Source organism: Eptesicus fuscus, chromosome 19 (genome assembly GCF_027574615.1).
Source record: "Eptesicus fuscus isolate TK198812 chromosome 19, DD_ASM_mEF_20220401, whole genome shotgun sequence".
In the NCBI taxonomy this organism is placed as follows: Eukaryota; Metazoa; Chordata; class Mammalia; order Chiroptera; family Vespertilionidae; genus Eptesicus; species Eptesicus fuscus.
Window position 1 is genome coordinate 4,025,368 of NC_072491.1, and position 17,097 is coordinate 4,042,464.

General features: G+C 49.9%; 1 protein-coding gene across 2 annotated transcripts in view; it reads left to right on the forward strand.

Moving 5' to 3' along the window:
• The window catches only part of DNAAF11 (dynein axonemal assembly factor 11), a 36,618-nt gene extending 20,631 nt beyond the window's left edge, over nt 1-15,987 (forward strand). For both annotated transcript variants that reach the window (XM_028132783.2, XM_028132784.2), the window contains 4 exons: nt 1,475-1,544; nt 2,260-2,355; nt 11,219-11,304; nt 15,571-15,987. In XM_028132783.2, coding sequence (XP_027988584.2) covers nt 1,475-1,544; nt 2,260-2,355; nt 11,219-11,304; nt 15,571-15,757 — 439 coding nt within the window. In that variant the 3' untranslated portion in view covers nt 15,758-15,987. The remainder of the gene's footprint in view (nt 1-1,474; nt 1,545-2,259; nt 2,356-11,218; nt 11,305-15,570) is intronic.
• Nucleotides 15,988-17,097: the final 1,110 nt, after the last annotated feature.

The following is a 17,097-nucleotide window of genomic DNA, read 5'->3' on the forward strand; positions in this document are numbered from 1 at the left end:
TTCCCAGTCAGGACACATGCCCGGGTTTCAGGCTTGATCCTCAGTAGCGGGTGTGCAGGAGGCAGCAGATCAATGATTCTCTCTCATCATTGATATTTCTCTCCCTTCCTCTCTGAAAAAAAAAGTACATATACACTGAGTGGCCAGATTATTATGATCTCTGAACGCATAATAATCTGGCCACTCAGTGTGTGTGTGTGTGTGTGTGTGTGTGTGTGTGTGTGTGTGTATTTTAGAGGCCCGGTGCATGAATTCGTGCATGGGTGGGGTCCAGCCAGCCTGGCTCGGGGAGGGGACATGGGCCATTGGCTGGCCTGCCTGCTGGTCGAACTCCTGGTTGAGGGGATAATTTGCATATTAGCCTTTTATTATATAGAATATACACTGAGTGGCCAGATTATTATGCGTTCATAGATCATAATAATCTGGCCACTCAGTGTATATTTAGAAACAATGTATAAATATAGTGTTTGGCTAAAGGAGAGAGGTAAAATCTACATCTTTCATTTGCTCAGAAAGTCAAGGAGAATAATTGCCACCCGATCCCGGGGTCACTGCCATAGACTTTGCTCACTCAGCAGGCCATGCCTTCCAGGGAAGCAAAGCCCATGGGGGAGATGCTATCGGGCAGCTGCAGGGCAACGCCAGGGATGCAGAGCAGCGAAGGAAGCGGGGCCAGGGTTGCAGGCCCCGAGCAGAGTGCAGTCAGCATTCCTGGCGATTCACGTCAGCCTTAGAGGCTTAAAATAAAATATTCATGAAAGACCATGGCAAGCTGGTTTTTGCAAGCCTCTGACGTTTCAGACCTCTGATATTTTTGGGTTAGGGGCAGTCAATGCCAAGTGTACTCGAGGGTCTAAAAACGAAATTGCTGATACACTGCATTTCCTTTGGTCTGAGGATTAACTCAAAGCTAATTTTTTAAGGCCTGTTTAGCATGGACATTTTAAACTCTCTCTGTGGGAACCCCTTTCACGTCCCGCGTGGTTCGGGGTTCAGGTTCAGGGTTCGGGTTCTGGAGAAGGCCGCACACAAATGAAAGAGACTAGAAAAGAATTAATTTGGGAATATTGGGGGCCAGGTGGGAGCCCACCTCTAGGGGGAGGACTACCACTGCTCTGGCCTTGCTATCCCTTTTATTAAGGTTCTGGGATACACCCATATCCTTTAGGCAGGAAATTCCAATAATAGCCAATCAGCAAGAATTTACATAAGACTAACAGGTGGAGGCTGCTTCAGCTACCAAAGTCTCAACTAAACAATGAGTGATTAGCTCCGACCTTTCAGAGCAATTAAGGTTGACCAGCCTTCGGATTCCCTGTCACATCTATTAGTGGGACAATGATTGGTTTCCGGCATCTCTCCATTTAAAGGGGTCCCATAAGCGTGGGTTTGTATTTGTAAATTTGTTTGCGAACTTAATGTTCTTGGAAACTCACAAGACTGACTGTGTTTCATGTGTTGAATTTTCAAGGTACATGGATACCTCTCTGATCAATGTTGACGTGCAGCCAACTTACGTGCGAGTAACGGTCAAGGGAAAGGTAAGGATGCCCTGTGGGCTGGCGCCTTGGACTACGCTAGTTGCCTGAACATTTTTTTAGAGCAATATTAAAATGGAAAAGGAGGAAGCCAATCAGAGAGCTGTTTCTTAGGCACGTGACTCTGCCAGGGGAGGGGTATTCAGCAGGAATGCTTGCTGACCACTGTGTGGCTGCATAAATTAATATGTTTATCCTGTGTCTGTTGCGTGGGTACTTTGTCCACGGTTGACTTTTATATGTGTCATAGGCTACACTTGAAATTATATTTAAATAGTATGCCCATTTTAAATTTAAATTGCCAACGCTTTCCATTCATAGTAAGTGTAGTTTCATCATTTTTGAAAGAGGAGTCTGTGCTAATTCTGATCATTCATATGAGGTCGCTTGAAGACTTTAAAATGGAAACATGTTCATGTCTTATGACAGTGATTTTTATCCGCAAATTCTTTATCAGCCACGTTAACAAAAATGGACCGACGAGGGTTTCATTTGATTTTGATTGATGATTATTCTTTACACGGACTATTCATTAAAATAGGTAAAACAGATCATGCATGTCAAGCACGGCCCATGTGTTAGTGTTTTTCTAGTAAATCTAAGCTCGTCTTTAAAAATTGAATGTTGAGTCTTAAACTTGTAACGAAAGTACCTCCTCAAGCAGCCACTCTCTCATGTCAGATGCACTTGTTCCCTGACACCTGGTATTCACTTTCAGCCGTTTCAGCTCGTCCTTCCGGCAGAGGTCAAACCTGACAGCAGCTCTGCTAAAAGGTCTCAGACGACAGGGCATCTGGTCGTCTGCATGCCCAAGGTAGGGGACGGCATTGGGGTCCACTTCACGTCTGGGTACGCTGGTTCCCGCAGGTGCTTGACCCGCCAGGGCTGATTAGGACTTCTGATCCAGGCTCTTCTGGTTGAGGAAGCCCGAAAGTCTACTCCCTCCAGCTCAGGCGGGAGAACGAAGACCCAGGAGAACAGAGAGCCGGGACTGGGCCGGGGCCGGGGCCCAGGGTGACTGGTCCTGCCAGGAGTTCTTGTCTCCGAGGCAGCCAGCCCTGCCTCTGCAGACCAGAGCGTCAGCCTTGGTCCTTGACCGTAATCAAACCTGGGACCCTTCAGTCCACAGGCCGATGCTCTATCCACCGAGCCAAACCAGCTAGGGTGACAAGATATTATTTTAACTAAAACTCTTTTTTGCCTACTCTTTGGGGGGAGGGGTGGCGTAGATGTACTTTTGCTATGAATCAGAGAAAGAGACAAAGAGATCTCTCCGGTCGCTGCGGAATAGCAGGTCCTCTGGTTGGTTAGGCCGATTGAGTCTAGTTCAATCCTGGACAAGGGAACCGATCTCTGGCCAAAGAGATGGTAGTGCTTTGTTGTCTGTCCATTGTTTTCTGTTTGGTTACTGTCATCTCATGCCATGAGCTCGGGGTGGGTCAGCTTTGCCCGAGTCACTCGGTTCAAAGGGGAAGAATAGATAAGCCAGTTAACATGGGGTTTGGCTTGTGAAGAAGGGAAGGAGACGGGCCGGGCGTGACTGCCGCAGCGAGTCTGCCCTTGACCGCCCAGGGAGGCTTCGATAATGATCTAATAATCCTTCGTTTTCCTGTAGCCAGTTTTGCCACAGATTGATTATGGGTAATCTATGTATTTTCACTCGGAGGCAATAAAACAGCAAGTACAATTTGTTGTCAAGCGAAAAAATAAACACAACTGGAAGAATCGAATTGTCCTTGGTGACGGCAACGAATTAAGGAAGTGTGTGCTAATTAGAATATCCTATAGGGAAATGGAAGAGATAACTTAAGGACTTTGATGTAGGCATTTGTATAACACTGTGATCAGCAGTGTGTGTGTGTGTGTGTGTGTGTGTGTGTGTGTGTGTGTGTGTGTGTGTAAACTTCCATTCTAACTGAAAAGCCAAAGACTAAACGGCAGCTGCTACTTCCCAAAAGGAGATCATGGTTCGTGTGCTGTCGCCGGGGGCAGGTAGCTGATCCGAAGCCTTTGCTGCCGCTGCTAATGCATCTTTCAGATACACACAGCCTCCTCTCTCCATGATCCTCTCGGTTTTTAGGTCTGTAAGTTTTTCATGTTCAATACACCTGAAGACCATAAAAGTTACATATCCAATAGTGTATGTTTTCCATTTATTACTCTTACTTTATGTCTCTCAGAAGTGTTTTTGTAGTTTTTTTTCTCTAGAGTTGCTACATATTTGCAGGTACCATACATATAGTTGTGGTTCCCATTTTGAGTGGGAATTCCCGCATTACATTTTCCTAGAGTTTGTGCTTGGCCTTCCGTATATTTTCTTAAGTGTGAGGTCAGACTGAGTTATACGCCTGTAAACAGTCTCCCCTCAGCGGCCGGGGAGCGAGGGGCACCTGATCTCATCCCAGGCCAGCCTAACCGGACTTCACTGAACATTTGCGTTCACCGAGGGGCTTGCGTCAAGTCATTAAATTAAACTCCCATCTAGGCCCTCAACGGACAAGTTACAGGGACACTCCAGGAATATGCTCCGTCCTTTGGGGTTCTTGCAGAATAGTTAACCGAGATTAAGGAAGTTGCCATGCGACCAGAACAGCAAAATATATTTACAGCTCCAGTGGGTGAACATATTGCTCAGTTCTGCTCCAGTGCGCACAGAGGTGAAGGTCACTGTGAAGGTCACTGTTACAGGCCAGGATTCTAAAAAACACTGTCTCAGATGCCCTTCTCCTTATCGGTTGGACATCCATTTCTCAGGACTTTTTGCTCAGATAGCCTTGCCTATGCCACCCTGAATTCACCTCTAGTCTCCGGGTGATGGTTTCAGGTGGGTCTGCAGTGAGGGCTGCTGGGTCATCCTGTTCCATTCATACTTCCACTATTTTCTAGAACGCTACTCCTCATTCCTAAAACTTCCAGAAGCATCAGGTTAACTTCCACATACTTCATCCTTCTTGTCTTCCCCTGCTAGGCCTTCCTTCCTGACTCTACGAATGAGCTGTCTGTGATCCATCCAAACCCCCCAGGTGTGTGTGGGTCCTGTTTCCACTGGCCTTGGAGAGACCTCTGCCCCTCCGACAGTTCCCTGTTCTCTCGGCTGCTCCACGTCTTACATTAGGAAACATGCTGAGCCATCTCCCTTCCTAACAACAGAGCACAATAAAAACGCCCCCTTCCATTTAGTGCCCTGACCTGCTTTACAGCTAAACTCTTAGCACAGACATTTCTGTTTGCTTGCTGGTTCCTTCTCCTGGCCAGGCCTCTGAGCGTTGGCAGGCCTGGTCACTGAATTCTGGGACCCCTTCTCTTCTCTATGTGCATTCATCCCCACATAATCTCTTCTAATCTAACGATTTTAAATAACACCTTTAGGTCTCCATCATCTGCCATTTGCCAACTAGAGAATCAGGAATAGCAAACACAATGAGGAAAATTCAGGGAGACAGACTACGTATTTTTAAAACATCTCAGGAATGTTAGTACCTGCTAAGATAGTGAGCAGTTGCCGCCCACTGATCCAGCAGGAATGGCCGAGGACACAAACCATGTTTGCAGGGATGAGAAGAAAAGAGTCACATTTCAGAGGCTGCCATGGATTGGGGTTCTAGAAACCTCCCCTACTTGGCGATATGACTGAAGGATCATGACCTGGGAGGGAGGTCAATGAGAGGACACCCGATCCTCAGAAGGTCTTGCAGCCTGTCTAAATGGTTCCCAAACTGGGCCTTGACTTGAATGAAGGTAGTCTTAGGTGAATACCACCCACCCACACATGCCTCACAAACCCAGTAAGGAAGTTAACGTTGCCATGGACTCATAGGTAGGTAGGTAGGTAGATAGATAGATAGATAGATAGATAGATAGATAGATAGATAGAGATAGATAAGAGATAGATAGATAGATAGATAGATAGATAGATAGATAGATAGATATAGAGATAGATAGATAGATAGATAGATAGATAGATAGATAGAGATATATAAACAGAGAGATAATTGTTGTTTTTTTCAAATAGCCCACAGCACACAAAGTTAAGCTGGGCGCTCACTGAGACATGAGCGGGAGCCAGGAGAAACGCAGTCAGTGTTTGGGAGTCTGGTTAGACCAGGCTGTTCTCTTCCTCCTGAGGTCCCACGGTTGCTGCAGTGTGAAACTGTGAGACACAGACTGTAACACACTGCTTTAATTTGAGGTCTCCCAGAAGCGGAATCTAGTGTAGAGCTGTGAGTGCAGCAGTCTGTTTGGTAAGTGAGGGGATGCTGGTCCGGAAGCAGGGAAGGGAAGCAGCCCCTAGGCAGTGTCCTACTGAGCCAGCAGCTCTAGGGTGCAGATCGCACACCTCGGATCGGATCCCTCTGCCCAAGGATCGATGGGGCTGGGATGGAGCACACCAGCCCCGAGGCTCTGTGGCTGATGGCTGCTCCTGCTGTGGGGGTGATGGGGTGGGGGAGGGGTGGTATAAATGTCCCAGCACTTCCGCCCTATTGCTGGCGTGGACCAAGCAGGGTGGTCATGTGGATGGAGGACATTTCCACCAGACTCTCTAGTGAGACTGTAAAAGGATGTTTTCTCTTCTTTTTAAACATCATTATCACCCTTGATGTTCGTCCTAACTTCCTCAAATATTTTCCGTTTTAGGCTGTGTTATGGGTGTCAAATGAGATTGCACCTTACAAGCATGAAAGAATTTTGAAGGACCTATTGTTAGTTAGACATGTTCTACTTTTACTTCAAAGTCTTGTAACTGTCAATATTGATTTCACATAGAAAGATCAGTAATCGCACCTTTTAAAAATTTCCTCCGACAAGTTGGGTAACTTTGGAATCAAAGCTAGTATTTTTGTGTTTGTTTGTGTGTTTTTTTCAAAATTAAATTTTTCTTTGCTGCTATGTATGTACTTATTTGAGATAGAATATACTTCAGAAATGTTTGACTTCTATATGTATTTTTATCTGTTCAAAGAGTATATATATATATATATATATATATATATATATAAACATAGTCTAATACGAGAGGAAAACAAAAATGTCTTATAGATTCTAAAGTTTTATATTAATACTAGAGGCCCTGTGCATGAAATTTGTGCACCTAGAGGGGTCCCTCAGCCCGCCCTGTGCCCTCTCGCAGTCCGGGAGCCCTCAGGAGATGTCTGACTGATGGCTTAGGCCCTCTGAGCAGGCCTAAGCCATTAGTCAGACATCCTTAGCACTGCCGTGGAGGCAGGAGAGGCTCCTGCCACCGCCGCTGTGCTCGCCAGCCGTGAGCCCAGCTTCTGGCTGAGCGGCGCTCCCCCTGTGGGAGTGCACTGACCATCAGGGGGCATCTCCAGCATTGAGTGTCTGCCCCCTGGTGGTCAGTGCGCATCATAGCGACCAGTTGTTCCCCAGTTTGGTTGATTTGCATATTAGCCTTTTATTATATAGGATTACTTTGTTATAGGAATCTGAACTTTGTATATTCAAATGTTCAATATCAGAATTATGGGTAACTAACCAATCAACATAAACACCAGAGATATGTAAGTAGGTGGATAGTTTATGTGACCCACCGTCTCTGGAGCTGCTACAGGATTGGTGGAAGCAGCTGCCATTTCAGTGTAGGGCGGGCCCATGGTTGAGGGCCCACCCACTAACTAATCCTGCTCCCCCACCCGCCCATCAGACCAAGGGCCTATGTCAAGGGCACTGGTATCTAATGGGCATGGGCAGTGCGGAAGTTTTACGAGGAAAATAATGGGGAGACCTTTTTAGAAACTACCTCTGAGGCATGGGCGAAGAGGTGAGATGTACACACCAAACAAAATGCTGATGCCCCCATAAATACCTGGGAGGTATTAATACCAGGGGAGGGAATTACTTAGTCTGTTGGGTTGTCCCAACGTGGAAGTAGGGTGCTAGAACTCAGAAATAGGAAGCTTTCTGCATCATGCACAACTTTAGACAATGAATGCATTATTAATCAAGCAATTAAAATAGTTATTCAATTCCTCAAAGATGTATTAAGAGCCTGGCATGAAGAAAGCGCTGTGAGAATTGCTGTGGGGAGAACAATGAATGACCCTGGGCTCCTTGGTCCTTCTTCCCGCCTTTTCCCTGTTGACGCCTCTGACCATCATCCCCGCAGGCCCAGATCTGCCCTCGCCCCATTCCTACGTCCCAGTGTCAAGCAGGCTCAGCAAACACGTCTGATTACACCCCGTTTTCTTTGCCCAGTCACTCCTTTCATTTGCCACCAGCAAGTCTGCATCTGAAAAGCAGTGATGTCGGCCCTTTCTCATTCAACTTCACACAAATAACTCTGACATTGAACCATGTGAAGTCACTGCTGTGTGGGTCAGAAATGATCAGATACTGGTCATTTCTGTGGTTCAACCTCAACGTAGGGAAGAAAAGCCACGTCTCTCTCCCTGGCACCTGTTCACTGGCTTTTGACACGGCTCACCTGGCCCCGGCATCTCGCGTCCGCAGTTCTCATAGCCGGTGAAGCAGCCACACACATCTTGGCAAAGTGAACAGAGGCCGTCTCGGTGCGGTGTGCTGCCTCGGGAAGCAGTGCGACCTCATCCCGGGGCACTAAGCAAAGGCCGGGCGTCACCTGTCAGGAAGGTGTCGGGAGGGACTGTGCCGGCTGCAGGATAGTCCTTGGCGTGGCTCTGCGAGTGTTAAAGTGACGCTTGACATCCTTAAAACACTCATCTGTACCTTCGTGCCTCTCCCACAACCAGACTTCAGGTAGCTGCTTACATTCCTCTCTGTGGAGTAAGGAAACCATTAGTCCCACGTTACCTAATTTATTAAACACTAGAGGCCCAGTGCATGATTGAATCATGCACATGTAGGGTCCCCTACATACTTTCGCTTTCGACCGCGGTGGAGCTGGGTGCTTGTCCACTGGTGCACCAGGCCTTTCAGAAGCCTCCGGCGCGGTGGAGGCTTCCGAAAGGCCTGGTGCCGGAGCAGACAGACACCCAGCTCCCCCACTTTTGATGGTCCATGGTGGGACGTCAGCGAGGCCCCTTCTGTTCCGCAGCACAGCCTTGGCGCAGACGCTGAGCTTGTGCCGCCACTGGCGACACGAGCTCAGCGTCCTGCTGGCCCAATCGGCTACCCCGGCCACCCCGAGTCCCGCCCCCTGCGCCTCCCTCTGGCCCAATCGTGGGCGTAGAGGAGTGATGGTAATTTACATATTACCATTTTATTAGGTAGGATGCTGTCTTTTGGCCCTCCCCGCCTGTCTGTAGTCGCTCTTGAGCATGCTTAGCACAGATGAATAAGTTGCTTGATGTTGCCAAAACCGGTTTGGCTCAGTGGATAGAGCATCGGCCTGCGGACTCAAGGGTCCCAGGTTCGATTCTGGTCAAGGGCATGTACCTTGGTTGCGGGCACATCCCCAGTAGGGGGTGTGCAAGAGGCAGCTGATTGATGTTTCTCATCGATGTTTCTAACTCTCTATCCCTCTCTCTTCCTCTCTGTAAATTAAAAAAAAAAAAAAAGTTCATGAACATGGCTTCCCAGAGGAAGAGCAGCCCTAGCCGGCGGGCACAGCAGGGGCCTGAGGTCATTGCCTCCGAGCTCCGAGCCCACGGTCCTCGGCTCAGAGAAGGAGTCTCTCTCGCCCGCAGAGTTTCACCTCCTGTTCGTGTGGATGTCGGCGTTAGCATCTCTCACACGGCTGAGCGCTCACTCCCTCCTAACTTTCAGCGGAAAGGGGCCTTTGAAACTAACTGAGCTGAAAATAGCTTTTAAGAAGAAGGAGCACATTTAGATTCTGGGGCACAGCAAATTCTCTGCGAAGAAAGTCCCGCACTTGTGATCCTGTTTGCATTTCCGTAAACACAGAGGATCTTTGTCTGCACTTGTGACGTGACAAGTAGCAGTGTTAGAAATGGGTGTTTTAAGACTCTCATTATGCCTGTGCTCCCGTTCTGGTTGGTGCATTTGCAACATGGAGCGATACAAAACTTGACCTTGGGCTCAAGAGCTTTCTTCTTAAAGCTGATATTCTTTTCTGTAATATCTACTTTTATTACACAGTCTTATCATTTACTTAATCCCACCAACTTTAAGAAGAAATTCAAATTATCTTTTTAAAATGTTTTTCCTTTTTATTGAATTTCTTGGGGTGACACTGGTTATCAAAATGATACAGGTTTCCGGTGCACAACCCTACAACACATCACCTGTACACTGTATTGTGTGTTCACCACCCCAAGTCAAGTCTCCTTCCATCACCATTTATCCCCTTTTCCCTCCTCCCCCTCCCAGCAGACACCACGCGTGTTCCATGTCCATGAGTTTTCTCTCTTGTTTCCTCTGTCCCTCCACCCCCAACCTCCAACAGTTGTCAGCCTTCTCTCGATGATTTTGTCTGTATTTTGCTTGTTGGTTTATTTTGTTCATCAGATTCCACATATGAGTGAGATCAGATGGTACTTGTCTTTCTCTGCCTGACATATTTCGCTTAGCGTAATACTCTCCAGGTCCATCCAAGCTGCCACAAGGGGTAAGAGTTCCTTCTTTTTTCCAGCTGCATCGTATTCCGTGGTGTAAATGTACCACAGCTTTTTTATCCACTCATCTGCTGATGGGCACTTGGGCTGCTTCCAGATCTTGGCTATTGGAAGTCATGCTGCAGTAAATTTTCACTAGCATTGGCCTCATTCGCATAATTAAAATGTGTCCCTCACCTGTCAGAGGAGTAACCTGCCCACCAGTGAGATGTGCCCAGTAAATGAAGCATTCCCTTGCCACGGAGAAGCTGCTGATCAGGGTGGAGAGAGGAATGGACACTCTGGATCTCTCTCTCCCTTGAAAAGAAAGGGTGGAGGCCCCCACCTTGGTCCCAAGGCAGCAGGAGGCCAGGACTGTTCACATTCCTTCTCGCCGCCTATGCGCAATCCCCGTCTCCTGGGGACATGGGGAGTTGGGGGGTTCGGTAAGTGAAACGTGTAATCGGCCTGGCTCGCACAGTAGCGTGGCGCAGCGTGCTGCCGGGCGAACACGCACCCGCACGGCCTCCCCGCCCGCCCCTCTCTCGACGAGCTTCCTGGGGAGGGTCCTGGGTCTGAGCAAGCTGTCATGGACGTTTGTTGGATCGGATCGATCGGTTTTAGTCGTGGAGACCTCCCTCCCATGCGCAGCACTGAGGTCATTTAGTGAAAAGAAGCGGTAACATCACAGAATTTTTCAGACCAGGAGGCTCCTTGGAGATCACATCTAATTCCTTCATTTCTCAGAGGAAGAGCCCGGAGCCCAATGAGCCAGGAAGACGGGGACTCGTGGTCCCGGCTCAGAGCGCTTTCCGCCGCAGCACGTTCGCAGGGAGCGCCTCCGGGCGGGGTGTCGGTCCCATCTGGGTCCCCAACACTCCCCAAAGGGTGGGGCCTGCTGCTGGCGCTCAGGAAACTCATTAGCAAACGAACTCACTCCCCGCATCCCCCAGCGAGTCCTTTGGCAAATGAAACAGCTCTGGCCTTGGGAGACTATAGTGAACAGATCTCTTCTGTGTTACACCCTTTCAGGCCACATGCAGAGTGCAAAGTGAGACTGCCCTGGACCGTGTAGTGAAAATTAAAGCACGTTAGCATCTGAAAATACATCCATATTCATATGTAATATTTTAAAAGACATATCAGAGCGTAGCACACCCCTTAGCGTGTGCCGTGTTTCTGTTCCAGGTGGGAGAAGTAATCACAGGGGGCCCGCGGACGGCCACGCCTGCGCAGAGCACCGGGGCCGGCAGCAGAGAGCACACAGGCAGAAGGTACCGCCCCCTGGGCTGTCTTTGGCGTCGTCATCTCATTCTCTCCCAAAGAGATACAATTATTTAAGTTTCAAAGTGAGTCATACCATGGAGGTTAGTTCCCAAAACTTAGACTCTTGATGGGCAAGACCCTGGGTCCCCGAAACAAATCAGTGCCCTCTAGGTCCCAGTTTCTTGCGATAATACGGATGGTGGTGTCAGCAGCGACAACTGAGCCCTTGCTCTGTGCCGACACGTTGAACCCGCACGAGCTGTGTCCTCAGTTCACGGATGGGAACGGGAGGGAGAGGGAGGTGTAGAACGTGCAGAGGTCTTGTCGCCGTGCAGTGCTGCGACACTGCCCGCCTTGGATGGCCCACGGGTCACCCCATGGAGCCCAACCTGTCAGGCTGCCGGGGCCAGAGGCCCCATCGTGTCTCCTCCTGTCGCCCTCCTGATCAGAGGTCATCGTCCGGCCTTGGCTTAAGCTTTGTCCCACCGGGACCTTCACCCTCTCGAGACAATGTTCGCCCCTTTTGAGTATTTCCTGGCGTTAGCAAGCCTCTCTGATCCCTCACTGAAGAGTCCGGCTCTGCCCCCTGGGACCCTCAAACAAAGCTCCCCTCCAGCCCCCTCCAGGCAGGGGTGCCCCTTACAGTATCTCAGACAAAGCTCTCGTTATTCCCCAATTCCTCCTCAGAATGAACATCCCAATTCTTTCAACTTTCCTTCTACTTGCCATGGTTCCAGACTCCTGCCGTCCAGATGGCAGTGTCTATTTTAAACCCATGCTCACTGTCTTGGTGACCCCAATGTCTGTGCTGGGATTGTCCTCATAAAAACACCTGAGCAGGGGCTGTATTCATCTCTCGCATCATACAAGCAGCCAGGCGTGCGTGCGTTCAGACAGCTGTCGGAGTCTGCAGGGGCTGCTAACGGGGTGGTTTGAACAGGTCTGGAATTCAGTTCCTACTGGGAAGTGCGGAGCTGTTGCTAACCTTGGAAACCCACTCACGTGTGTCCCAGCCGTGATTTCCATTTCAGACACACGTGTAACTGACAGAGACTCACGGGCACTGTGACTGTCATGAATAGTCACGGTCATAATTAACCCCCAGCAGCATCAGCCATGTAAAGATAGCACCTCATTTGGGAGGGATCGGGTCGAGATGGGAAGCCCAGTGGCGCAAGCCGTTTGGAGCCGGTTTTCACGCCCAGGAAACCCGTCATCACTGTGGTCACACTCGGTGACCAGAGGGGTCTTTGCGCATTCTTCCCAGTAGCACCTCCGATGTGATTTTCATCTTTATTGATAAGAATCGATCACCTCGCCACCATGCCTGGTGTGTGGTGCTCCTGAGCCACCGACAAACTTCATTCCCCACGTTGCCCCGGGCCCTGGCCCGTCCCCGGAGGTGCTCGGCCAGGAAGCCGCGGCAGGTGCTCTGGGGCAGACCCTAAGGCACTGCCAGTGTGGAACCCCTTGACTCTAAAGTCCAGGTTGAGGGTTTTACCCACCAGCTGCCATGGAAACCACCAGGTCTTATGGAAATGGCAGCGTGTGGTGACAACTCAGCTCTCCTCTGCCCCTCTGGGCAGCCCTCCTCACAGCCCCAGGAGGCGGGCTCACTTCTTATTCCCTCCTACTCGAGAGAAGCCCTCCGAGACCCCACCCGCGCCCCGTAAGACTGCCCACCTGGCCTGCTCAGGACCTTGGCCTCTGTCCCCGGACTCCATGGACTCCATGGGCTCAGCGTGACCAAAGCACAGCCTCGGGGACCCAGCAGATGCCCTCGGGCAAAAGTGGCTTCAGGATCTGCTTCCCCTCTGCGCTCCTGCATTCATTAAGTTCTTTCTGATCTGGGGTGGTTCCTAGTTATCTGGTCAGGTTCTTCATGACCTCAAGAAAAACTTCAGCTGGAAACGGGAGTCTTTGGGCCAAGTATGCCAGCCCGCATATCACGATTCTTATGCTCTTTAATAGAAGGAATCCATCTTGGATGGGTTTTTTTTTTTTTTTTTTTTGCTTCCTTTTTTGGCAGTAAGTATATTAATTTTGTCTTCCAGTTATTCTTACGAGACTTAGCAGTTCTGCTTCTGGCAGCCAGATGGTGGATAAGACCACGCTGGGCACCTGGGCTTCAGGCCTCGGGCTCTGAGGGGGAAGCAGCAGGGAGAAGAGCCGCCGCCTCTCTCTGTGGGGATTAGTGCGACCCTCGCACCCCAGGCCTGGCTGCTCGCTGTTCCTTACCCAGAGCGTCATGAGTAATTAAAGTCCCGCCTGCCAGTTAGCCCTGGGCCTCGGAGGTGGGAGAGCGGCAGATAACCCGTCCTGGCTGAGCCCACTCTCTGTGACTGAGACCGGAAGTTGTGGCCCAGGAGACACTCGGGCAGCGAGAGAGGCTGTTTTTCCACAAGGTCAAGGACAACGCAATTTTAATAGATGATTTGGGTGTTTACTTAATTAAACCACTGATATCATAGTGGTTTATTCTTATTCTTTTAAATAAGAATCTAGTAATTAAAAAGTAGAACTCTATTTAATAATGACTTTAAATATTTTTTAAAGATTTTCTTTTAGAGAGAGAGGAAGAGAAAGAGAGAGAAACATACATGTGAGAGCAAAACATGGATTGGCTGCCTCCTGCATGCCTCCTATTGGGGATCGAGCCTACAACCAGGACAAGGGCCCTGATCGGGCATCGAACTGGCAACCTTTCAGTGCACGGACAATGCTCAACCAACTGAGCCACATCAGTCAGTGCTAATAATGATTTTAATGTAGGTCCTTGGAAACTATAACTTCCTGCATAGTTTGTAGTGTACAATCAAGGTCTTACTACACTGTTGGATGTAGTTACCAGGGGACCTGTCTGTCTGCACGGACCACTGGGTGGCTGGTGTCTGGAATATAGTAGACACTTAGCATGTATCTATGGAATAACGGACTAGATGAATGGTGCAGTGATTCCAAAATAATCTGACTGATTGGCAAAATCACCGGGGGAACTTTATAGAAATACTGCTCACTGCGCCCAAGTCCAGGCCTGTGGAATCGAAATGGCCAGAAAAGCAGCCCAGCAGCCTGCATTATCTAGACCAGGGGTGGGGAACCTTCTTTCTGCCAGTGGCCATTTGGATGTTTATAATATCATCCGTGTGCCACACAAAATTATCAGCTTAAAAATTAGCCTGCTGTATTTGGTCAAACATTTAATCACCTCACCCCTGATGCCTTGGCCAGGCCAGGCAAAGTGAGTGTCCCCCCCATGTCCTGCGTGGTTCAGGGTTCGGGTTCTGGAGGAGGCCGCACACAAATGAAAGAGACTAGAAAATATTAATTTGGAAATATTGGGGGCCAGGCGGGAGCCCAGCTCAAGAGGAAGGACTCCGCTCTGCTCCGGCCTTGCCGTCCCTTTTATTCAGGTTTTGGGATACACCCATAGCCCTTAGGCAGGCAGTTCCAATGACAGCCCATCAGTAAGGATTTACATAAGACTAAAAGGTGGAAGTTGCTTCAGCTCCCTTTGTCTCAACTAGACAGTGGGTGCTTGGCTCTGACCTTTCAGAGCTTCAAGGTTGACCAGCCTTCTGGGTTCCTTGTCCACACCTCTCTGCTAGTGAAGACAATGGGCGGCTTCCAACAAGGCCCAATGATTTTATGGGCGTTATACAGCCCGCGGGCCAGACGTTCCCCGCCCCTGATCTCGAGTTGCACCGACTGTTACAATGGGAATCCCTGGCCAGTGGGGCTTCTTAACTGTGTTTCACTACAGCTGCTGCTGGGAGCACTGGGTGTGGGCAGCGGGAGCAGGTTCTCGTGGGAGAGGAACGTGGTGGGCGGAGCTTGGCTAAGCACCTGAACCTGTAGTGTAACCGAACCACCACAGGTTGGGTTGTCTGACCCAGCAGGTCCATGAGCCTTAGTAGCGACACTCAGGAGTAAGACCCGCCTGGAGTGATTCCACTGTGATCCCGGCTGTGGTAAGCAGACTTGGACTTAGGTGAGCAGACCTCGGACCAGCTGACCGCTCCACAGCTGCCTGGGCGTTAGCACAGCCCGGTAGCACTTTGTTAACACTCCCATCACTCCAAGGTCACACTCCAAGGTCACACTCGTGCTTCTACAAGGCTCCGAGCCACGGAAAACCAGGCACAGCCCCTTATTGGTGTTCCTATGCTGTCGGGGTAGTACTTTCCCACGTTTGCTGCAGAAATGAATGCGCGAGTTGAATCTGTTTGTGATTGAATTTTAAATGATGTTCCAATTTCCTTTGGCCTTTTTAGTTGCTCTAGAAGCAGACAAACTGAGAAACTAGAGGTGGATCCCAGCAAGCACTCGTTCCCCGACGTGGCTAACATAGTCGGAGGGAAAGCACCCGCACCCAGAAGGGTCCAACCCGAACCCAAAGTCATGCCATGTGAGGAAGATCCAGGCTTTGAAGATGACCCGGAAGTGCCCCCGCTGATCTGACACGTCAGGCTGCATCGACTGGGACCCCTCCCAAGCCCAGCTCTGCTCAACGCAGAGGGTGTATGCATCTCGCTTATGGGACACACAGAGTTGTTTATCAGTATCACCACCCCAGTGTTGTAGCTCCCACTTGCTACAATAATATTCTTAAACTACTTTAAAATGAAAAGTGTACCTTAAATATGCTATAACCCACTATTTGTCTAGAATAAAGTGTTTGCTAGTGAAAATGAATGTTCAGTAAATCATAGAACTAACCTAATGCAAATATTTCTTAAACGACCAAAAAACATGGTGTTATGGACCGAATGTCTGTGCTCCTCCCCACCCCCACCCCCACCCCCATTCCCATGTTGGAGCCCTAATCCCACTGAGGTGGTGTTTGGAGGTCAGATGAGGTCATGAGGATGGGCCCCATGGTGGGATTAGTGTCCTTAGAAAAGGGGAACCACAGCTCGCTTGCTCTCCCCCCCCGACCCTTCTCTCCACCGAGTGAGGACGCTGAGAAGACAGCTGTCTGCGCGCCAGGAAGGACCTCACGGGAACCGCACCAGCCACGCCTTGAACTCCGACGTTCCGCCTCCAGAACTGTGAGAAACTGTTTCTGTTGTTCAAGCACCTCCCAGTCTGTGGTATTTTGTTACAACAACCTAAGCATCTGCTGTGTCAACATGTCCCCCCCCCCCCCCACAATATGAATGCCCCCTTTGCCGGTTGCCTAGGGGACAAATCTGGGCCCAACCTGTTGTGAGGTCACGGCTCCCACCACTGCCCCCTGGGCACCAAGCTGCCCCCCACCGGGAGTCGCCACCCTTCCTGCCAGTGCACACGGCCCTCGGAGGGTGGGGCTGGTGTTCCCAGGGCCGGCTGAGGCTCTCAGGGTGATGGGAGCAGCGTGTGCTGCCAAGGCCCAGGGCCGGGGTGGGGGCCCTGCTGGAGGGAGACCGTGAAACCAGGCCCTGCCTCCCACTAAGCTCAACACATCAAGGCTATTTTTAAAAAATATTTTTTTATTGATTTCAGAAAGGAAGGGAGAGGGAGAGAGAGAAACATCAACAATGAGAGAGAATCACTGATGGGGTGCTTCCTGTACGTCCCCCACTGGGGATGGAGCCCACACCCCAGGCATGTGCCCTGACCGGGAATCGAACCGTCACCTCTGGTTCATAGGTGGGTGCTGAGCCATGCCGGTCGGGCACTACAAGGTTATTTTTAGGGCTAAGTGTGAAAGGTGAGCCTCTAGATCACCTTGCCTGGGCCTTCCTGAAGGGGAGCCCGATCGGTCTGAGCTTTGCTCCGTGCAAAGTGAGCCAGAAGGTGCAGCATCAGCTCACGCTCGG